General features: G+C 46.6%; 2 protein-coding genes across 2 annotated transcripts in view; both read left to right on the top strand.

The window, feature by feature from the left end:
- The window catches only part of LOC112074433 (FERM domain-containing protein 6), a 40,660-nt gene extending 25,183 nt beyond the window's left edge, over nt 1-15,477 (top strand). Inside the window, 16 exon segments of the mRNA XM_070440533.1 lie at nt 91-124; nt 126-168; nt 171-208; nt 1,637-1,697; nt 1,700-1,731; nt 1,733-1,797; nt 7,189-7,249; nt 8,244-8,312; nt 8,965-9,019; nt 9,022-9,108; nt 9,111-9,137; nt 9,728-10,036; nt 12,079-12,173; nt 12,417-12,456; nt 13,784-13,854; nt 14,036-15,477. Coding sequence (XP_070296634.1) covers nt 91-124; nt 126-168; nt 171-208; nt 1,637-1,697; nt 1,700-1,731; nt 1,733-1,797; nt 7,189-7,249; nt 8,244-8,312; nt 8,965-9,019; nt 9,022-9,108; nt 9,111-9,137; nt 9,728-10,036; nt 12,079-12,173; nt 12,417-12,456; nt 13,784-13,854; nt 14,036-14,338 — 1,390 coding nt within the window. The 3' untranslated portion in view covers nt 14,339-15,477.
- A 1,210-nt stretch (nt 15,478-16,687) lies between these two features.
- The window catches only part of tarbp1 (TAR (HIV-1) RNA binding protein 1), a 45,353-nt gene continuing 42,619 nt past the window's right edge, over nt 16,688-19,421 (top strand). The window contains 9 exon segments of the mRNA XM_070440534.1: nt 16,688-16,706; nt 16,923-17,039; nt 17,420-17,521; nt 17,524-17,551; nt 17,987-18,060; nt 18,063-18,082; nt 18,252-18,341; nt 19,000-19,038; nt 19,041-19,155. Of these exon segments, the coding sequence (XP_070296635.1) occupies nt 16,688-16,706; nt 16,923-17,039; nt 17,420-17,521; nt 17,524-17,551; nt 17,987-18,060; nt 18,063-18,082; nt 18,252-18,341; nt 19,000-19,038; nt 19,041-19,155 (604 nt within the window).

A 19,421-nucleotide genomic window follows, 5' to 3' on the forward strand; every position in this document is an offset into this window, starting at 1 on the left:
TTCTTTCAAACATTTTATTTTAGATTTTTTCATCGTATGACATCACAAACATTCAAAAATAACAATAACACAATGAAATCCATTTTCCAGGGTGTACTTCCAGCTGGCTGGGTATGCTCTACAAAGCTGACCTGGAGGATCATCCCCTACCTGGGAAGAACCAGGGAGGCACCCGCACTTCCAACCCAAAGAGTACTTCCCTCCCTGGGTAACGTGTGAGAGTGTGTGGGGCCTGGGGAAGTCTACGTGTTGAGATACCATACATTTCTTTACATGTGGACACTGCCATTCTCAGAAATGGTTCTACAGCGATATTGTCTGAATGTGGTCTCTCTGTTTTTCTCTCTCAAGAAAATCTGTCTCTCTCTGTGTCTCTCTCTCTCTCTCTCTCTCTCAAGACAGTCAGTTGTTCTGGTTGCTTAATTTAAGGAATTTGAAATGATCGTATATAATTTACTTTTTATACTTAATTATATTTTAAAACAAAGACTTTTACTCAAGTAGGATTTTACTTGGTGACTTACTTTTACTTGAGTCATTTTCTATTAGGGTATCTTTACTTTTACTAAGTATGACAATTGGATACTCTCCACCCTGATGGCGAGCTGCCAGTAGCTTGCAGCCCACCTATGAGTCGCTCGCAAATCAATTCTGAAAGTAATGTGTATTTTTCACGTGTTCCATGCAAACTGTTGTGAACATAAAGCTCCTGGCTACTATCCAATCAAAGCCACTTCGACATGATCCCATCCCTGGTTAGATGCTATTGGTTTGAAAAGCCAAACGTAACACAATATCTGCCAATTAATTTCCACCAATATTGCCTCCGTCTGTCTGTTTGGTGAAAACTCAGTATGTAGCCAGTAAGAGATGCTAATGATAACTGTCTTGTAGGCTTACCTGACAGATCTACACTACCGTTCAAAAGTTGGGTCACTGAAAATGTCCTTGTTTTTGAAAGAAAAGCTATTTTTTTTGTCCATTTTAAATAACATCAAATTGATCAGAAATACAGTATAGACATCGTTAATGTTGTAAATTATTATTGGGCTGGAAACAGCACATTTTTTATGGAATATCTACATAGTCGTACAGAGGCCATTATCAGCAACCATCACTCCTGTGTTCCAATGGCACCGTTGTGTTAGCTAATCAAGTTTTATAATTTTAAAAAGGCTAATTGATCATTAGAAACCCTTTTGCATTTACGTTAGCACAGCTGAAAACTGTTGTGCTGATTAAAGAAGCAATAAAACTGGCCTTCTTTAGACTAGTTGAGTAATCTGGAGCATCAGCATTTTCTGGGTTCGATTACAGGCTCAAAATGGCCAGAACAAAGAACTTTCTTCTGAAATGGAGAAAACCGAATTCTAGAAAATACAAAATATAATTTTATGAACCATTATTTTACTAGGTATATTGCAGAAAACACATCTCTTTGCACATCACGGACCCTGGGAAGAGTTGCAGGTAGAGGAGAGGAGAAGAATGTGCCTATTTGAAAAGCTAGAAAAAAAGAGTAGCTCGCAACGTTATTTAATTTTTTAAAAGTAGCTCTCACGATAGAAAAGGTTGTAGACCGCTGTTCTACAGTAATATTGAACCAATGTGTGTTGTTTCCCTCTTTCCATCTCAGATTGTGGCGAAGCGTGGGGTGGACTACCTGCTCTGGCACGGTCCCAAGGTACACAAGGAGCTGTGGGCATGACGCCACGTGATGCGGTTCTCCACTTTCATCAAAGAGGCCTGTCGTCTCGCGAGCGTCCCCGTCACCTTCTACAGGCTACAAGAAGGTCAGTCAGAGATCTCAGCAGAGTGAAGCAATCATTCAAATGTCTAAGACCCCAAAGACCAAACAGAGACAGGAGCTCAGTGGCCAGGAACATTTCCCAAAAAGAAGATGCCTAGAGAGGAACTAGACTCAGAGGGAGGTATACCCTCTTCTTGCTGTACTGAATAATCCTTGTCCACATCCCACATTTTTTAGGCTGAAGCAAGCAAAAGTTATTGTGTGTTTTCAAAATTACCAAAGCGTAAAACACTACACGGACACAAACAACACTGAAATAGTTCACATGGAATTCACATGTATGGCACAGAGCCGCTGCAGGACAGACGTCTAAACAGAGATATGGAGGTTCACGTGTATGCACAGAGCCGCTGCAGACAGACGTCTAAAGAGAGATATGGAGTTTCAACATGTATGGCCACAGAGCCACTGCAGAGAGACGTCTAAACAGAGATATGGAGTTTCAACGTGTATGGCACAGAGCCGCTAGCAGACAGATGTCTAAAAGAGATATGGAGTTTCACGTGTATGGCACAGAGCCGCTGCTGACAGACGTTTAAACAGAGATATGGAGTTTCAACGTGTGATGGCACAGAGCCACTGCTGACAGACGTCAAACAAAGATATGGAGTTTCAACGTGTATGGCACAGAGCACTGCTGACAACGTCAAACAGAGATATGGAGTTTCAACGTGTATGCACAGAGCCGCTGCAGACAGACGTTTTAAACAGAGATATGGAGTTTCAACGTGTATGGCACAGAGCCACTGCAGAGAGACGTCTAACAGAGATATGAGGTTTCAACGTGTATGGCACAGAGCCGCTGCAGACAGACGTCTAAACATAGATATGGAGTTCTGCAACAGTATGCACAGAGCCACGTCTAAACAGAGATATGGAGTTTCAACGTGTATGGCACAGAGCCACTGCTGACAGACGTCTAAACAGAGATATGGAGTTTCAACAGTGTATGGCACAGAGCCACTGCTGACAGACGTCAAACATAGATATGGAGTTTCAACATGTATGGCACAGAGCCACGTCAAACGTCTAAATTGATCAGGCCTACACCCAACAAGGGCACTGCGTTCATCCACTCTGCCTGCTCGCCTCCCACTCTGAGGAAGTCTACAGTTCCGCTCAGCCCAGTCAAAACTGTTCCTGCTTCTGGCACCCCAATGGTGGAACAACTCCCTCACGACGCCAGGTCAGCGGAGTCATCACCACCTTCCGGAGACACCTGAAACCCCACCTCTTTAAGGATACCTAGGATAGGATAAAGTAATCCTTCTAACCCCCCCCCCCCCCTTAAAAGAGTTAGATGCACTATGTAAAGTGGTTTTCCACTGATATCATAAGGTGAATGCACCAATTGTAAGTCGCTCTGGATAAGAGCGTCTGCCTAAATGACTTTAAATGTTAAATGTTAAATGTTAAACAGAGATATGGAGTTTCAACGTGTATGGCACAGAGCCACTTGCTGACAGACGTCTAACAGAGATATGGAGTTTCAACGTGTATGGCACAGAGCCACTGCTGACAGACGTCTAAACAAAGATATGGAGTTTCAACGTGTAGTGCACAGAGCCGCTGCAGACAGACGTCTAAACAGAGATATGGAGTTTCAACGTGTATGGCACAGAGCCGCTGCAGACAGACGTCTAAACAGAGATATGGAGTTTCAACGTGTAGGCACAGAGCGCCTGCAACAGACGTCTAAACAGAGATTATTTGAATTGTTACTCTTAAAAGAATCTATCCAGTTGGCCTTATGGGTGGGGGGGTGTATTAGGTAACAGGACTGATACATTACATCCATTTACGTCTGCGTTTTCCCGAGTCCAGCCCATGTTAGCCTCCCAAATTGGTACCCTATTCCCTGTATAGTGCACTACTTTAGACCAGAGCTGAATGGGTCCTGATCAAAAGGAGGGCACTAAATAGGAGTAGGGTGACATTGGGGTTCAGCAAATGTTCCCAGTGGAGGAGGAAAGGGTTAGGCTGTGGTTGGGTTAGGCTGTGGGTTGGTTATATGGCTGTGGGTATGGGTTATATGGCTGTGGTTGGTTAGGCTGTGGGTTGGGTTATATGGGCTGTGGGTTGGGTTATATGGGCTGTGGTGGTTATGATGTGGGTTGGGGTTATATGGCTGTGGTTGGGGTATATGGCTGTGGGTTGGGTTATATGGCTGTGGGTTGGGGTTATATGGCTGTGGGTTGGGGTTATAGGCTGTGGTTGGGGTTAATGGCTTGTGGTTGGGTTATATGGCTGTGGGTTGGGGTTATATGGCTGTGGGTTGGGGTTATATGGCTGTGGGTTGGGGTTATATGGCTGTGGGTTGGTTATATGGCGTGTTGTGGGTTGGGGTTATTATGGCTCGTGGGTTGGTTATATGGCTGTGGGTTGGGTTAATTGGCTGTGGTTGGGTTATATGGTGGGTTGGGTTAGGCTGTGGGTTGGGTTATATGGCTGTGGGTTGGGGTTATAAGGCTGTGGGTTGGGGTTATGTGCTGTGGGTTGGGGTTATAAGGCTGTGGGGGTGGGGTTATATGGCTGTGGGTTGGGGTTATGTGGCTGTGGGTTGGGTGATGTGGCTGTGGGTTGGGTTAATAAGGCTGTGGGTTGGGTTATATGGCTGTGGTTGGGGTTTATATGGCTGTGGGGTTATGGGGTTGGGTTATTGGCTGTGGGTTGGGTTATGTGGCTGTGGGTTGGGGTTATGGGTTGTGGCTGTGGGTTGGGGTTATGGCTGTGGGTTGGGGTTATGGCTGTGGGTTGGGGTTATATGGCTGTGGGTTGGGGTTATGTGGCTGGGTTGGGGTTATATGGCTGTGGGTTGGGGTTATGTGGCTGTGGGTTGGGGTTAGTGGCTGTGGGTTGGGTTATATGGTGTGGTTGGGTTAATGGCTGTGGGTTGGTTATATGGCTGTGGGTGGGTTATGTGGCTGTGGGTTAATGTTATATGGCTGTGGGTTGGGGTTATATGGCTGTGGGTTGGGGTATGGCTGTGGGTTGGGTTATGGCTGTGGGTTGGGGTTATGGCTGTGGGTTGGGTTATATGGCTGTGGGTTGGGGTTATATGGCTGTGGGTTGGGGTATTATGGGCTGTGGGTTGGGTTATAAGGCTGTGGGTTGGGGTATATTGGCTGTGGGTTGGTTATAAGGCTGTGTTGGTTATATGGCTGTGGTTGTTATAGGCTGTTGGGTTGGGTTATATGGCTGGTGGTTGGGGTTATATGGCTTGGGTTGGTTATATGGCTTGGGTTGGGGTTATATGGCTGTGGGTTGGGGTTATATGGCTTGTGGGTTGGGGTTATATGGCTGTGGGTTGGGGTTATATGGCTGTGGTTGGGTTATATGGCTGTGGTGGGGTTATTGCTGTGTGGTTGGGTTATATGGCTGTGGGTTGGGGTTATGTGGCTGTGGGTTGGGGTTATGTGGGTGGGTTGGGTATATTGGCTGTGGGTGGGGTTATTGGCTGTGGGTTATGTTATAAGGCTGTGGGTTGGGTTATATGGCTGTGGGTTGGGTTATATGGCTGTGGGTTGGGTTATATGGCTGTGGGTTGGGGTTATATGGCTGTGGTTGGGGTTATATGGCTTGTGGGTTGTGGGTTATATGGCTGTGGGTTTGGGTTAATGGCTGTGGGTTGGGGTTGGCTGTGGGTTGGGGTTATATGGTGTGGTTGGGTTATAAGGCTGTGGGTTGGGTTATTGGCTTGTGGTTGGGGTATAAGGCTGTGGGTTGGGGTTATATGGCTGTTGGGTTGGGGTTATGTGGCTGTGGGTTGGGGTTATGTGGCTGTGGGTTGGGTTATAAGGCTGGGGTTGGGGTTATATGGCTGTGGGTTGGGGTTATATGGCTGGGGTTTGGGGTTATGTGGCTGTGGGTTGGGGTTATTTATGGCTGTGGGTTGGGGTTATTGGCTGTGGGTTGGAGTATGTGGCTGTGGGTTGGGGTATGGCTGTGGGTTGGGGTTATGCTGTGGGTTGGGTTATAGCTGTGGGTTGGGTTTATTTGGCGTGGGTTGGGTTATAGGCTGTGGGTTATTGGTTATGTGGCTGTGGGTTGGGTTATGTGGCTGTGGTTGGGGTTATATGGCTGTGGGTTGGGGTTATGTGGCTGTGGGTGGGGTTATATGGTGTGGTTGGGGTTTTGGCTGTGGGTTGGGGTTATTGGCTGTGGGTGGGGTTATTATGGCTGTGGGTTGGGTTATATGGCTGTGGGTTGGGTTATATGGCTGTGGGTGGTTAGTATGGCTGTGGGTTGGGGTTAATGTGGTGTGGGTTAATGTATATGGCTGTGGTTGGGTTATATGGCTGTGGGTTGGGTTATGGCTGTGGGTTGGGTTATGGCTGTGGGTTGGGTTATATGGCTGTGGGTTGGGTTATATGGGCTGTGGGTTGGGGTTATGTGGCTGTTGGGTTGGGTTATTAAGGCTGTGGGTTGGGGTTATAGTGGCTGTGGTTATGTTATAGGCTGTGGTTGGTTATATGGCTGTGGGTTGGGGTTATATGGCTGTGGGTTGGGTTATAAGGCTGTGGGTGGGTTATATGGCTGTGGGTTGGGTTATTGGCTGTGGGTGGGGGTTAATGGCTGTGGGTTGGGGTTATATTGCTGTGTGGGTTGGGTTATATGGCTGTGGGTTGGGGTTATATGGCTGTGGGTTGGGGTATATGGCTGTGGGTTGGGGTTATATGGCTTGGGTTGGGGTATGGCTGTGGGGTGGGGTTATATGGCTGCTGTGGTTGGGGTTATTGGCTGTGGGTTGGGTTATGTGGCTGTGGGTTGGGTTAGTGGCTGTGGGTTTGTTTATTAGGCTGTGGTGGGTTATATGCTGGTGGGTTGGGGTTATATGGCTGTGGGTTGGGGTTATATGGCTGTGGGTTGGGTTATATGGCTGTGGGTTGGGGTTATATGGCTGTGGGTTGGGGTTATGGCTGTGGGTTGGGGTTATAGGCTGTGGGTTGGGGTTAGGCTGTGGGTTGGTTATATGGCTGTGGGTTGGCGGTTATGGTGTGGTGGTGGTGGTGGGGTTTATGGCTGTGGGTTGGGTTATATGGCTGTGGGTTGGGTTATATGGCGTGGTTGGGTTATATGGTGTGGGTTGGGTTATATGGCTTGGGTTGGGTTATATGGCTGGGGTTGGGTTATATGGCTGTGGTTTTGGGTATTATGGCTGTGGTTGGGGTTATATGGCTGTGGGTTGGGGTTATATGGCTGTGGGTTGGGTTATATGGCTGTGGGTTGGGGTTAGGCTTGGGGGTTGTTATATGGCTGTGGGTTGGGGTTATGTGGCTGTGGGATTTCCTGTTATCTTGTTATCTTGGGGGGCTCAGATGTTTGACTGACACCTCATCCTTCATTCCTTCTTCAATCCTTCTGTCTCTCAGGACAAGAAAGAAGAGAGAGGCCACAGCTCTGCTGGGGCTGACCCTCAGAGGAATGCAGCTTTATCAGGTGTTGTGTGGGGGGGGGTTTAATGTTGCTGTGTTTGAGGATATGTGTCCCATCTGTCTACGTGTGTCAGTGTGTGTGTTGTGTGTGGGGGGGGGGGGGTTAATGTTGCTGTGTTTGAGGATATGTGTCCCGTCTGTCTACGTGTGTCAGTGTGTGCGTCAGAGTGAACCTGCCTCCTCTCAAATCATCCCACCCTCCTCCTCTACATTGCCCTCTACATCAACCATGTGAGGAATGTGTAGGTTATCCAGAAACAGCAGTAAAACATTGTAGTGTGCACTACTTTTGACGAGAGCCTTATAGGTAGTAGTGCACAATGTAGGAATAGGGTGCCATTTAGGACAATCCCATGGGCTGGGGGCCATCCCACCTCAGCCTTTTTATTTGTCCGTCAGAGGCCATCTGGGAGGATTAGACACACACACACACACACACACACACACACACACACACCACACACACACACACACTCTGGAGGATTAGTTAGGGTCTGGGGTCCGTAGTGATTTAGGGGTTGAGGTGATTACATACCCAGTAGACTGGGTGAGGTGAGGTGGTATGAGGTTGTGTGTGAGGTGGTATGAGGTGAGGTGAGAGACTGAGGACCTATCAGGCCTCTTGGTCTAAGCAAGGTCCAGATGGACCACTGGAAAAGGAGAGAAAACACATGTTGGATGTACATCTTCCTGTCAAGCCAAACCTGTATGTTTTCTTTAAAACTGTATTACATGATACAATCTGGACTGTGAATAAAGTATGAATCTCTCCATATGCTCACGAAGACCAGCCCTTTGACACCACAGAAGCTCACTATTTGGCAAAACACCCAAAAGATGATTTTGACCCAATGAGTTTGGTTCATACTTTAAAACGGTATTAAATGATTTATTACATATGAACTAATGATTCACTGTCCATATAAGCTACTAATAAACCCTTCAATGGAAGTGTAACCAATGTCTTTGTCTTTGTAATGTATGTGTCATTTCCTCAGGAGGCGGATAACATCCGCCAGCTTCTCTATGACTTCCCCTGGTCCAACGTGGGACGACTCACCTTCCTGGTACCCTCCACTTTATTATTAACATATGTAAAGTGACTTCCTGTACAGTGAGTGCATGCATTGTTAGTGGAGGTGTATGTGATCCGGTGGGAATTGAACCCACAGCCTTGGCCTTACTAACGCCATGCTCTTATCTACCCATTGTCTTTTAAATGAAGTGGTATTAGAATGATTATTTCATGAGGGTTTTAATTACACTGAGCTGTGTAGGATTCCACCATGTCCTCCCGTCCTCAGGGTTACATTTACATTGACATTTTAGTTCATTAGTAGACACTCTTATCCAGAGCAACTTACATGAGCAATTAGGGTAAGCCCTTGCTCAAGGCACAGACAGATTTTTCACCTAGTCAGCTTGGGGATTCAAACCAGCAACCTTTCGGTCACTGGCCCAATGCTCTTAACCGCTAGGCTACCTGCTCTTAACCGCTAGCTACCTGCTCTTAACCGCTAGGTCTGCTCTTAACCGCTAGGCTACCTGCTCTTAACCGCTAGGCTACCTGCTCTTAACCGCTAGGCTACCTGTCTTAACGCTAGGCTACCTGTCTTAACCGCTAGGCTACCTGCCGCCTAGTGTTCTTACTCAATCTACCTGGTCAAATGAATAAATAATGATGTCATCATGTTGCCCTCCCTTCTCCTGTTCCTTCAGGGGAAGAAGTTTGAGATCCAGCCAGATGGTCTGCCATCGGCCAGGAAGCTGGTCTACTCACTGGGTCTCCGTTCCGCTCGCGCCACCTCCTCCTGCACCTCAGCAACAGCCACCGACTCTACCTCAGTCTCCAGCCTGCCCTCAAAACCTCCGACAGCTGGAGGACAGCGAGGGTGAGCAGGGAGGGAGGGGAGAGGAGGGGAGGGTAAATGTGTTTCAGAGTGATTAGAGATGAGGTCTAATGGTTATCTATGGAGTAACACCATAACTAATGGTTATCTATGGAGTAACACCATAACTAATGGTTATCTATGAAGTAACATGATAACTAATGTTCTTGATTGCATTTACATTTTAATCTGTTTGAAGCCAAATTTCCAGTTTTTCTCCTCCTTCTTCTCCTCTCTTCTTCTCCTCTCTTCTCCTCCCCTCTCTTCTCCTCTATTCTCTCCTATTCTCTCCTCTCCTATCTCCTCTCTTCTCCTCCCCTCTTCTCCTCTATCTCCTCCCCTTTATTCTCCTCCCCTCTCTTCTCCTCTCTTCTCTCCTCTCCTCTATTCTCCTCCCCTCTTCTCCTCGATCTCTCCTCTCCTCTATTCTCCTCCCCTCTCTTCTCTTCTATTCTCTCCTCTATTCTCCTCCCCTCTCTTCTCCTCCCCTCTCTTCTCTTCTCTCCTCTATTCTCCTCTCCTCTGTGAATGAATGGCTTAATTTGAACATCCTCCTCCCCTCCGGTCCTCCTCCCCTCTCTGTCCCCCTCCAGAGAAGAAGCGCTACAGGGAGTCGTACATCAGTGATGACCTGGATGTAGACCCTCCAGGGGGCAGCGAGGGGGGCAGCCCRGGCTTGTCCCGACACTCTACCTCCAGCTCGGGCATCGAGGCAGACCGCGATGCGACACGGCAACACAGCAGCATCTCCATGGAGATGGCGTCCATGGAGGAGGAGACTGGGCTGAGGAAGAGGATGGAGAAGTGTTTCAGTTCGGCGGCGAGTCACGGGAGTTCTCACACTTCSGGCGTGGACACGGGCAGCAAAGCACGCACTGATGAAGAGGAGTGGCAGGAGGAAGGTGAGAGAGGAGGTTAGAGTTTAAGGTATCAYTCGAAGTGTGTGTGTGTGTGTGTGAGACAGACAGAAAGTGGCAGTCTGATAGTGTGTATCTGATGCAGCTTGATCCAATATCTTAGGTCAGGCGACCTTACTCCTACGCAATGTATGGTGTCCATCCACTCTACCTGGAGTGGGTGACAATAAGCTTTTGTGATGAAATTTAACTTCTTTGTGTTATGAAATACATTTGACCACGACAAATATGATTCTTCGTGTTCTGAATCGTTCAGTGGGGTCTTTCTCTGACGTATCATTCATATTATTAACATTATACCCAACCAGTTGGATTTCCTGACCTAATATATCTGAAAATAAGCAGAGCGGTGCAGAGCGGTGACAGAGCGTTGACAGAGCGGTTCAGAGCGTTGACAGAGCGTTGACAGAGCGGTGCAGAGCAGTGCAGCTTTCTCGGCTGCGACTTTTTGAGGATTTTACGTTGTGGTTGTCTACAAAGTTGTTTCTTGCAGGTCACGAAAAGCAAAATTAACATCATGAGCTGAAATAAATGTTCCTTTGACATTTCAGAGATACGTTTGTTTTTCTGATAAATCTTCGAAAAAGAACAGGAACTTCACATTTATTATGGACAGTGTATAGTAAAATATGCAAATACTAAATGTCATGTCTCAAAATCGATATCTATCTTACCTCCTATATTGTTTTATGTCCTCTGGATTTGAGAAGAAAAATGTCTGTAGAGTTGAACGGTGAGCCTGTCTGTCTGTGGAGCTGAACGGTGAGCCTGTCTGTCTGTCTGTGGGCTTGACACGGTTTGAGCATGTCTGTCTGTGGAGACTGAACGGTGAGCCTGTCTGTCTGTAGAGTTGAACGGTGAGCCTGTCTGTCTGTAGAGCTGAACGGTGAGCCTGTCATGTCTCAGTAGAGTTGAACGGTGAGCCTGTCTGTCTGTGGACTGAACGGTGAGCCTGTCTGTCTGTGGAGCTTGAACGGTGAGCCTGTCTGTCTGTGGAGCTGAATTCGAGCTAGTGAGCCTGTCTGTCTGTGAGAGCTGAACGGTGAGCCATGTCTGTCTGTGGAGCTGAACGGTGAGCCTGTCTGTCTGATGGAGCTGAAACGTGAGCTGTCATGGGGCCTAATTTCTGACACGATGCTATTCTCCTGATTTATGACCACGTTTTCTTCTCTGGCCTCCATTGATTTAGTCGCCCTGATCTTGACCATCCTACAAGGGTAAACTCCAATTAGTTTGGAACGGATTATGATAGACATGAGGTTTGAACCATTGGTTTTCTTAGAGGATTGTCTACACAATTAACATATTGTTTTACCCATTGGTCAATATTGTCTTTTTGATTGACACCCACTAAGTCTCAATCACTCAACATAAGATAGGTGTAGAACATCTGCCATGTTACTTGGTGAGTCATCAGAAGTGGAGCAACAGCAACATGATTTGTCAGTTTCTTGGAATTCAGTGTTCTGATCAGTGTTCTGGAATTCAGTGTGTTCAGGAAGTATGCTACTGGCATTCATCTCTTATCTTCACAAAAGTTTTAAAGATAAAGATTATGCAAAGATGTTTTACTCCCATCCTCCCACAGCCCACAGAATGACCTGTTTATGGTCTGCTGCCCTGTTACACAAGTAATACACACACACACGCGCATTACATACACGTATACACACACACACACATACCTGCGGTTTAGAATAAATACTCCATGTTCAGTAACTGTGGCTGCGTTCCAATATCCACACTAGAATACCACTTAGAATGCTTGCCAAATACTTTGCTTAATTTTACATAGGATGTTAGTGTGGTTATTAGAACAAAGACATTGTTTTATTTATGGATTCATTCCTCTGTTCCAGAGACACTTTCCATGACAGACTAAACCAGGTGAATCACAGTGAAAGCTATGATCCTTATGATGTCACCTGTTGTGTATATCGCTTCATTCTAAGTGGAATACTACTGGACACATGGGTCGTTCATTCAGAAGTAGTAATTCCACTAAGTATTCTGCTTCTCCTCTCCAGAGACCCAGCAGGCCAGTGTGGACAGTCCAGGAGAGGTTTCCGTGGACGACCCAGAGGAAATGCTGAGATTGGCTGAGCTGATTGAGGGCGTGTCGGTTGATTGTCCCGTGCTCACCTCAGGACTCATTGTGAAGGTGAGTGAGGTTGATTGTCCCGTGCTCACCCCAGAGATCATTGTGAAGGTGAGTGAGGTTGATTGTCCCGTGCTCACCCCAGAGACTCATTGTGAAGGTGAGTGAGGTTGATTGTCCCGTGCTCACCCCAGAGACTCATTGTGAAGGTGAGTGAAGTTGATTGTCCTGTGCTCACCTCAGAGACTCATTGTGAAGGTGAGTGAGGTTGATTGTCCCGTGCTCACCCCAGAGACTCATTGTGAAGGTGAGTGAGGTTGATTGTCCCGTGCTCACCCCAGAGACTCATTGTGAAGGTGAGTGAGGTTGATTGTCCCGTGCTCACCCCAGAGACTCATTGTGAAGGTGAGTGAGGTTGATTGTCCCGTGCTCACCCCAGAGACTCATTGTGAAGGTGAGTGAGGTTGATTGTCCCGTGCTCACCCCAGAGACTCATTGTGAAGGTGAGAGTGAGTTGATTGTCCTGTGCTCACCCAGAGACTCATTGTGAAGGTGAGTGAGGTTGATTGTCCGTGCTCACCCAGAGACTCATTGTGAAGGTGAGTGAGGTTGATTGTCCCGTGCTCACCCAGAGACTCATTGTGAAGGTGAGTGAGGTTGATTGTCCGTGCTCACCCCAGAGACTCATTGTGAAGGTGAGTGAGGTTGATTGTCCCGTGCTCACCCCAGAGACTCATTGTGAAGGTGAGTGAGGTTGATTGTCCCGTGCTCCCCCAGAGACTCATGTTGAAGGTGAGTGAGGTTGATTGTCCCGTGCTCACCCAGAGACTCATTGTGAAGGTGAGTGAGGTTGATTGTCCCGTGCTCACCCCAGAGACTCATTGTGAAGGTGAGTGAGGTTGATTGTCCCTTGCTCACCCCAGAAGACTCATTGTGAAGGTGAGTGAGGTTGATTGTCCCGTGCTCACCTCAGACTCATTGTGAAGGTGAGTGAGGTTGATTGTCCCTGCTCACCTCAGAGACTCATTGTGAAGGTGAGTGAGGTTGATTGTCCCGTGCTCACCTCAGAGACTCATTGTGAAGGTGAGTGAGGTTGATTGTCCCGTGCTCACCTCAGAGACTCATTGTGAAGGTGAGTGAGGTTGATTGTCCCGTGCTCACCCCAGAGACTCAATGTGAAGGTGAGTGAGGTTGATTGTCCCGTGCTCACCCCAAGGACTCATTGTTGGAAGGTGAGTGAGGGTTGATTGTCCCGTGCTCACCTCAGAGACTCATTGTGAAGGTGAGTGAGGTTGTAAGCTATATGAGTTCTTATCACATTATATTGTAAGTTATTTTTTAAAACACTGGACAACTATAGGATATTAGAGAAGTGTTTTGAATAACGTACTATCAAAACTTGCATTTGTTCTATATATATCTGGGGGAAAGTACTACTGTTACTAGTTGTACTGAAACTTTAGCAGAGATGAGTTTGTTGATAAAGAACATTACAATTGAGTCTCATATATGCCACCTAGTGGCCTGAGAATGATATGATATTTCAGATTCTTGCATTCCTGAATTGAAATGTGAGTGTAAAATGGAGTCCAAATACCTGCCTCTAGCTGACTACAGTGATGTCATTTTAACAGGATTCAAGGGGGATCAGGTAGACAGAGATGAAGACCTGGTGACACTACGCTGCAAAGATACCCTGGGACAGGTAAGACCCCTATCCTCCTCCTCGATCTTCCTCTTCTTCCTCCTCCTCCTTTCTCAGGATAATCCATGTTTCCTCTTCCTCCTCCTCCTTTCTCAGGATACTCCATGTTTCCTCTCCTTCCATCACTTATTACTTTCATAAACTCACTCTCTCGCTTTCTTTCTCTCTCTCTGTATTGCAGATCCTGAAGTCAAGATCCCATTGCGTGGACCGCCACAGCCAGAGTCTGGATGACGTTCGCCTCTTCCCCTCTCCCGCCCCCCTCGGCACGACTCTACCCCCTGACTCCTCCCACAGCTACACCTTTGGCCTGCCACTCCCGGACTCCCAGAGTAACGCTAAGAGCCCCCCAGGGTGTAACAACGGGGGCTACTACCTCCCCCTCCACTGCCCGGCTAAGGGCACCTTCTATGGACACAGGTCTATGAACTGCCTGTCTCTGGATCTACTGGGAGACGAACAGCTGTTGGAGTTTATACTGTAGAACAACACAGAGGKCCAATGTCCTTCTTCAAGCCTGTTCTCTACCTACATCCCCGTCCAATGAAACTGTASGATACAGGGGAGTGGCTGCATGCAGCGGGAGTTCTAACTGTAGAACATAACGTTTTTACACAACCGGGCCCAACTGTACTGTGCTGGCCCGGTTACATCAAGGACCATGGATGGCCCTCTTCATGCCCTGTGCTCTACTGTATGACTCAGATACAGGGGAGAGACTGCACAGAGATGTTGGAGGACTTTATGGACCTTTTTAAGYGGAGAGAAGAAGTCTGACATCGATTGGTATTGGTAGCATTCATTGTGAAACGGAAGGAGGCCATCGCCTTCAATAATCATCCCAATACAGACCATACTCTACATATTTATTGAACATGTTTGATACTTTTTGTTTTACCTTTTGTAGATACTTTGTACATAATTGTCTTATATTTTCAACTATTTTACTATATTTTTTACTTTGAGGTACTAACACATTGTAACCATATCAATAACTGTAAATTATACACAGCTGTATGTAAATAGGGGTGAACATTGCATTTCTTCAGTTTCTTAATTGMTGTTTGTGTGAATCGTGGCATAGTTTGAACCAGGAGTATCTCTAGAAGTACTTTATGGTCTGTTGTGAAGAGCAAAGGACTTTACTGCACGTTGACATCCTGTGTAAATTTAAATGTATCATCATTACATTATTAAAAATAACCAACAGCATTTTTAATCTTATGTTTTGCTTTTGTTTCCCTTGTATGTCAGTTTGTCTATAAAAAAGAATGCTCTGAAATGAACATCACATATACAAGATTGTGTATTTTGTCGTGATGATATTACAAGTCTGCCATAGCTGCAACAATGTATTGTCCTTTTTTTTTTTTTTATATAAAACTCAAAAAAAGAAAATGTAAAAAACAGTTCAACATGCTTGCACTGTTTGTCAATCTTACATTCACTCCTGTGTATTAAATATATTTCTAAATGTTTTCTTTCTATACTAATAGGTTTTTACTTTCGAAGTAGAGCAGCACATTACTATGAACTATTTCTGTGATTGTCTTCATGCACACTGGAATGATTATATAAATAAAGCAATGACGACGAATCTCTCTGTACGTTGCTCAACGCACATATTGGGGTCAAATCAAATGTTATTGGTCACATACACATATTTAGCAGATGTTATTGCGGGTGTGGCGAAATGCTTTTGTTCCTAGTTCCAACAGTGCAGTATTATCCAACAATTCACAACAATACACAAATCAGTTGTCTTTTATATTGGTCCATTACCTCTTTGTTACTGTAGTGTGTAAATGGTGCACTTTGGATTAGATACGATAAGCCTAAATACTGATCTCTTTTTTGATACAATACATTCAATGGCAGTGATATTCAAAGTCGGTTGCGACCCCTAGTGGGGCTGAGGGGAAACGGCAGGGGTGTCGCCAAACAAACATTTAAGAGTATGGATTATTGAATGGGACAATATACGTTTTTGAGAAAGATATTTAGAAAAATTTAATTTGAAATTTATTTATTGGTTTCTTTTCATTTTGATAAGAGAAATGTTATGAATTGAAGGTTATTTGATGTAAAAATCGAATGTACTGATTTTAAGGTCATGAGTTTGAAATTATACTGGCATGGGGTGATGTCATTAGGAAATCATTGTGAAAAAAATTTGGTTCCCAGAAATTCTGTCAGAAATAAATGGGGTTCCCGCTGAAAACGTTTTGAACGCCACTGGTCTATGGAATGATCTTAATACTAATCCAAGGAAATAGTGACATTATTTCTCCAGTTTATTTGCCAGTTTTTTAATGTTTTTGTTGATTTGCTCAAGAACACTCTCCTTCCAATGAAAGGCATAACTATTGTAGTGATTGATAGTAGAAACAAATACAACAGGTGAGTTATAGTGGTGTCTATTGGTGCAATCTATTGGTGTGTGTTCTATTGGTGTGTGTTGTATTGGTGTGTGTTGTATTGGTGTGTGTTGTATTGGTGTGTGTTGTATTGGTGTGTGTTGTATTGGTGTGTGTTCTATTGGTGTGTGTTGTATTGGTGTATATTGTTATATACGTTGATGCTGAAAAGTATCTCCTGATCCACTAAATCTCAACAGATCACATGAGCTTCATATGTGACCCAATGCATTTACTGCTACACCTGCAATCGCCCTTCCTCTCAACCCCCCAACACAATCAGTCTGATGTCCTGCCTCAACCACCCAACACAATCAGTCTGACTGTCCTGCCTCAACCACCCAACACAATCAGTCTGAACTTCTTTTTCAGTAGTGGTGTATTTGCGGTCGTTGTTTGTTGTGTTGGTGGGTGAGATGATGAGGGACGTAGGTGGTTAGTGTATGAGAGATTGACCTCTTATCCTTTGTTCCTCAGTTCATTGTGGGTCCTTTTATGGATGTGATGTCTGAAGCTCCTCTTTCACAGGTAGCCAGCGCTCATAGCAGCACAACAGCAAAACACAATATTGATTTATAGACTCATAGATGATGCAGTTTCTGCTAGTGATGAAGTAGTGAGTTGGGCCTATTTCGAGTGACTGTTGAGGAGGGGTATGTCTCCTAATCTCCAGGACTGCAGGACAGAGTGTAGGAGAGTGTCCTGAGCTGGGAGGCAAGCTGCAGGTCTTCATGGTCATTTTCAGCAGCCTGCCACAGGAGAACAGAGGTACTGTAACAGAGCTTCTTCACAGGGCATGAATAACCTGGGCAGTTCAGTAGGATACACCGTAGCACAACTTTTGCAGAGGAAAATCTGGTCTTTTATTGGACAAATTCATGTACATTTCAAAAAGGTTTCTACAACGAACTTGAGCCAGATGTTTGTACTGCAGCTTGTTGTAACAGTAATGACTGTTCATCAGAGATGGTGTAATGTTGATCTCTGTCTCCCCGGTCCTGTGTTGCTGCAGCTGTTGTAACAGTAATGACTGTTCATCAGAGATGTGTAATGTTGATCCTGTCTCCCCAGGTCCTGTGTTGCTGCAGCTTGTTGTAACAGTAATGACTGTTCATCAGAGATGGTGTAATGTTGATCCTTCTCCCCAGGTCCTGTGTTGCTGCAGCTTGTCCAGCGGCTAGGTTCTCAACACTGGTGTGCTGTCCCCATCCTCTTCCTCTCTCGGGCCGTCCACCTTCCTCCCTGCCCTCTCCTGGGCCTGACGGCCTGCAAGCTTTCAGGTAGCCTGTCCTACTTCCTCCTTGCCCTCTCTCAGTCCCTGTCCACCGTCCTCCCTGCCTCTCCTGGGCCTGTCTACCTTCTCCCTGTCCTCTCCTGCCTGTCCCATCTTTCTCCTGTCCTCTCCTGGCCCTGTCACCTTCCCTGTCTCTCCTGGCCTGTCCCACTTCCTCCCTGCCCTCTCCTGGGCCCTGTCCACTTCTCCTGTCTCTCTGGCCTGACGGCCTGCATAGGGAATAGGGTACATTTCAGATGCAGACATTGTCTAGACTCTAACCTGACATTGGTTATTTCTTGTTCATTATGGCCATAGTGGCATTTCTTGGTGAGGAAGTGTGGATTCTATGAATCTCCATTGAACAGACTGTTCAAGTCGATGGCTATGGGCAGTCTGTGTCCGGGAAACTGTCTCTAATGGTTTCTGTGTTGTATCTCAGGGAGGTGCTCCGCTGCACTATGATCACCCACCAGGTGCTACTGAGAGGAGCTGCCCAGTGTTTCCTGCTCAACACTGCCTCTCCCTGACAGATGTGGTACGACACGATGATGTGTTTGAGGCTGTGTGGCTTTGGTGCAAATGATGACATTTTGCACCCAAATACAGTGTTGAAGAAGAGATTCTAGCTGTCAGCGTACAAATGACAACATCATCTGTTTAGCAATGAAGGAGTCTTTTGATGACCTTTGTTCCATCTTTTGCAGACCTCAGTGACGTTGGATGACGTGTTTAGTTTGCTGCTGCATTTCAGAGCAGACGAGTCTCTACGTAGAGGAACACCACTCTGGAATCAGGTACTGTGTGGGGGTGAATGAGGAACACACTCTGGAATCAGGTACTGTGTGGGGGTGGAAGAGGAACACCACTCTGGAATAAGGTACTGTGTGGGGTGGAATGAGGAACACCACTCTGGAATCAGGTACTGTGTGGGGTGGAATGAGGAACACCACTCTGGAATCAGGTACTGTGTGGGGGTGAATGAGGAAAACCACTCTGGAATCAGTGACTGTGTGGGGGTGGAATGAGGAACACCACTCTGGAATCAGGTACTGTGTGGGGTGGAATGAGGAACACCACTCTGGAATCAGGTACGTGTGGGGGTGGAATGAGGAACACCACTCTGGAATCAGGTACGTGTGGGGGTGGAATGAGGAACACCACTCTGGAATCAGGTACTGTGGGGTGGAATGAGGAACACCACTCTGGAATCAGGTACTGTGGGGGGTGGAATGAGGAACACCACTCGGAATCAGGTACCTATGTGGGGGTGGAATGAGGAAAGAGCTACTGTTCTCTGGAATCAGGTACTGTGTGGGGGTGAATGAGGAAGGTCTGAGATCAGGTACTGTGTGGGGGTGGAATGAGGGAAGAGCTCTGATCTTTTCAACAGTTTTTTAAATATGTATTGTATTTCCATCAGTTGTCCCTTGTGTTTCTGTGTCTCCTCACTAGCTGTGTGACTGGCTGGCTGACAGTGAAGAGCTCAGGCCCTGTGTCAGAGAACAGCTGATGGTCACCACAGTACCAGTACTTCTCCAGAGAGAGAGACTGTGAGAGGCTACGTCCAACACCAGATGGAGTTCTTCCTCAGAGTCCCGGCTAGCTCAGGTGAGTCCCGGCTAGCACAGGTGAGTCCGGCTAGCACAGGTAGTCCCGGCTAGCTCAGGTGAGTCCCGGCTAGCACAGGTGAGTCCCGGCTAGCTCAGGTGAGTCCCGGCTAGCTCAGGTGAGTCCGGCTAGCTCAGTAGTCCGCTGGCACAGGTGAGTCCCGGCTAGCTCAGGTGAGTCCCGGCTAGCACAGGTGAGTCCCGGCTAGCTCAGGTGAGTCCGGCTAGCACAGGTGAGCCGGCTGGACAGGTGAGTCCCGGCTTAGC

Source organism: Salvelinus sp. IW2-2015, unplaced genomic scaffold (assembly GCF_002910315.2).
Source record: "Salvelinus sp. IW2-2015 unplaced genomic scaffold, ASM291031v2 Un_scaffold2634, whole genome shotgun sequence".
Lineage (NCBI taxonomy): Eukaryota > Metazoa > Chordata > Actinopteri > Salmoniformes > Salmonidae > Salvelinus > Salvelinus sp. IW2-2015.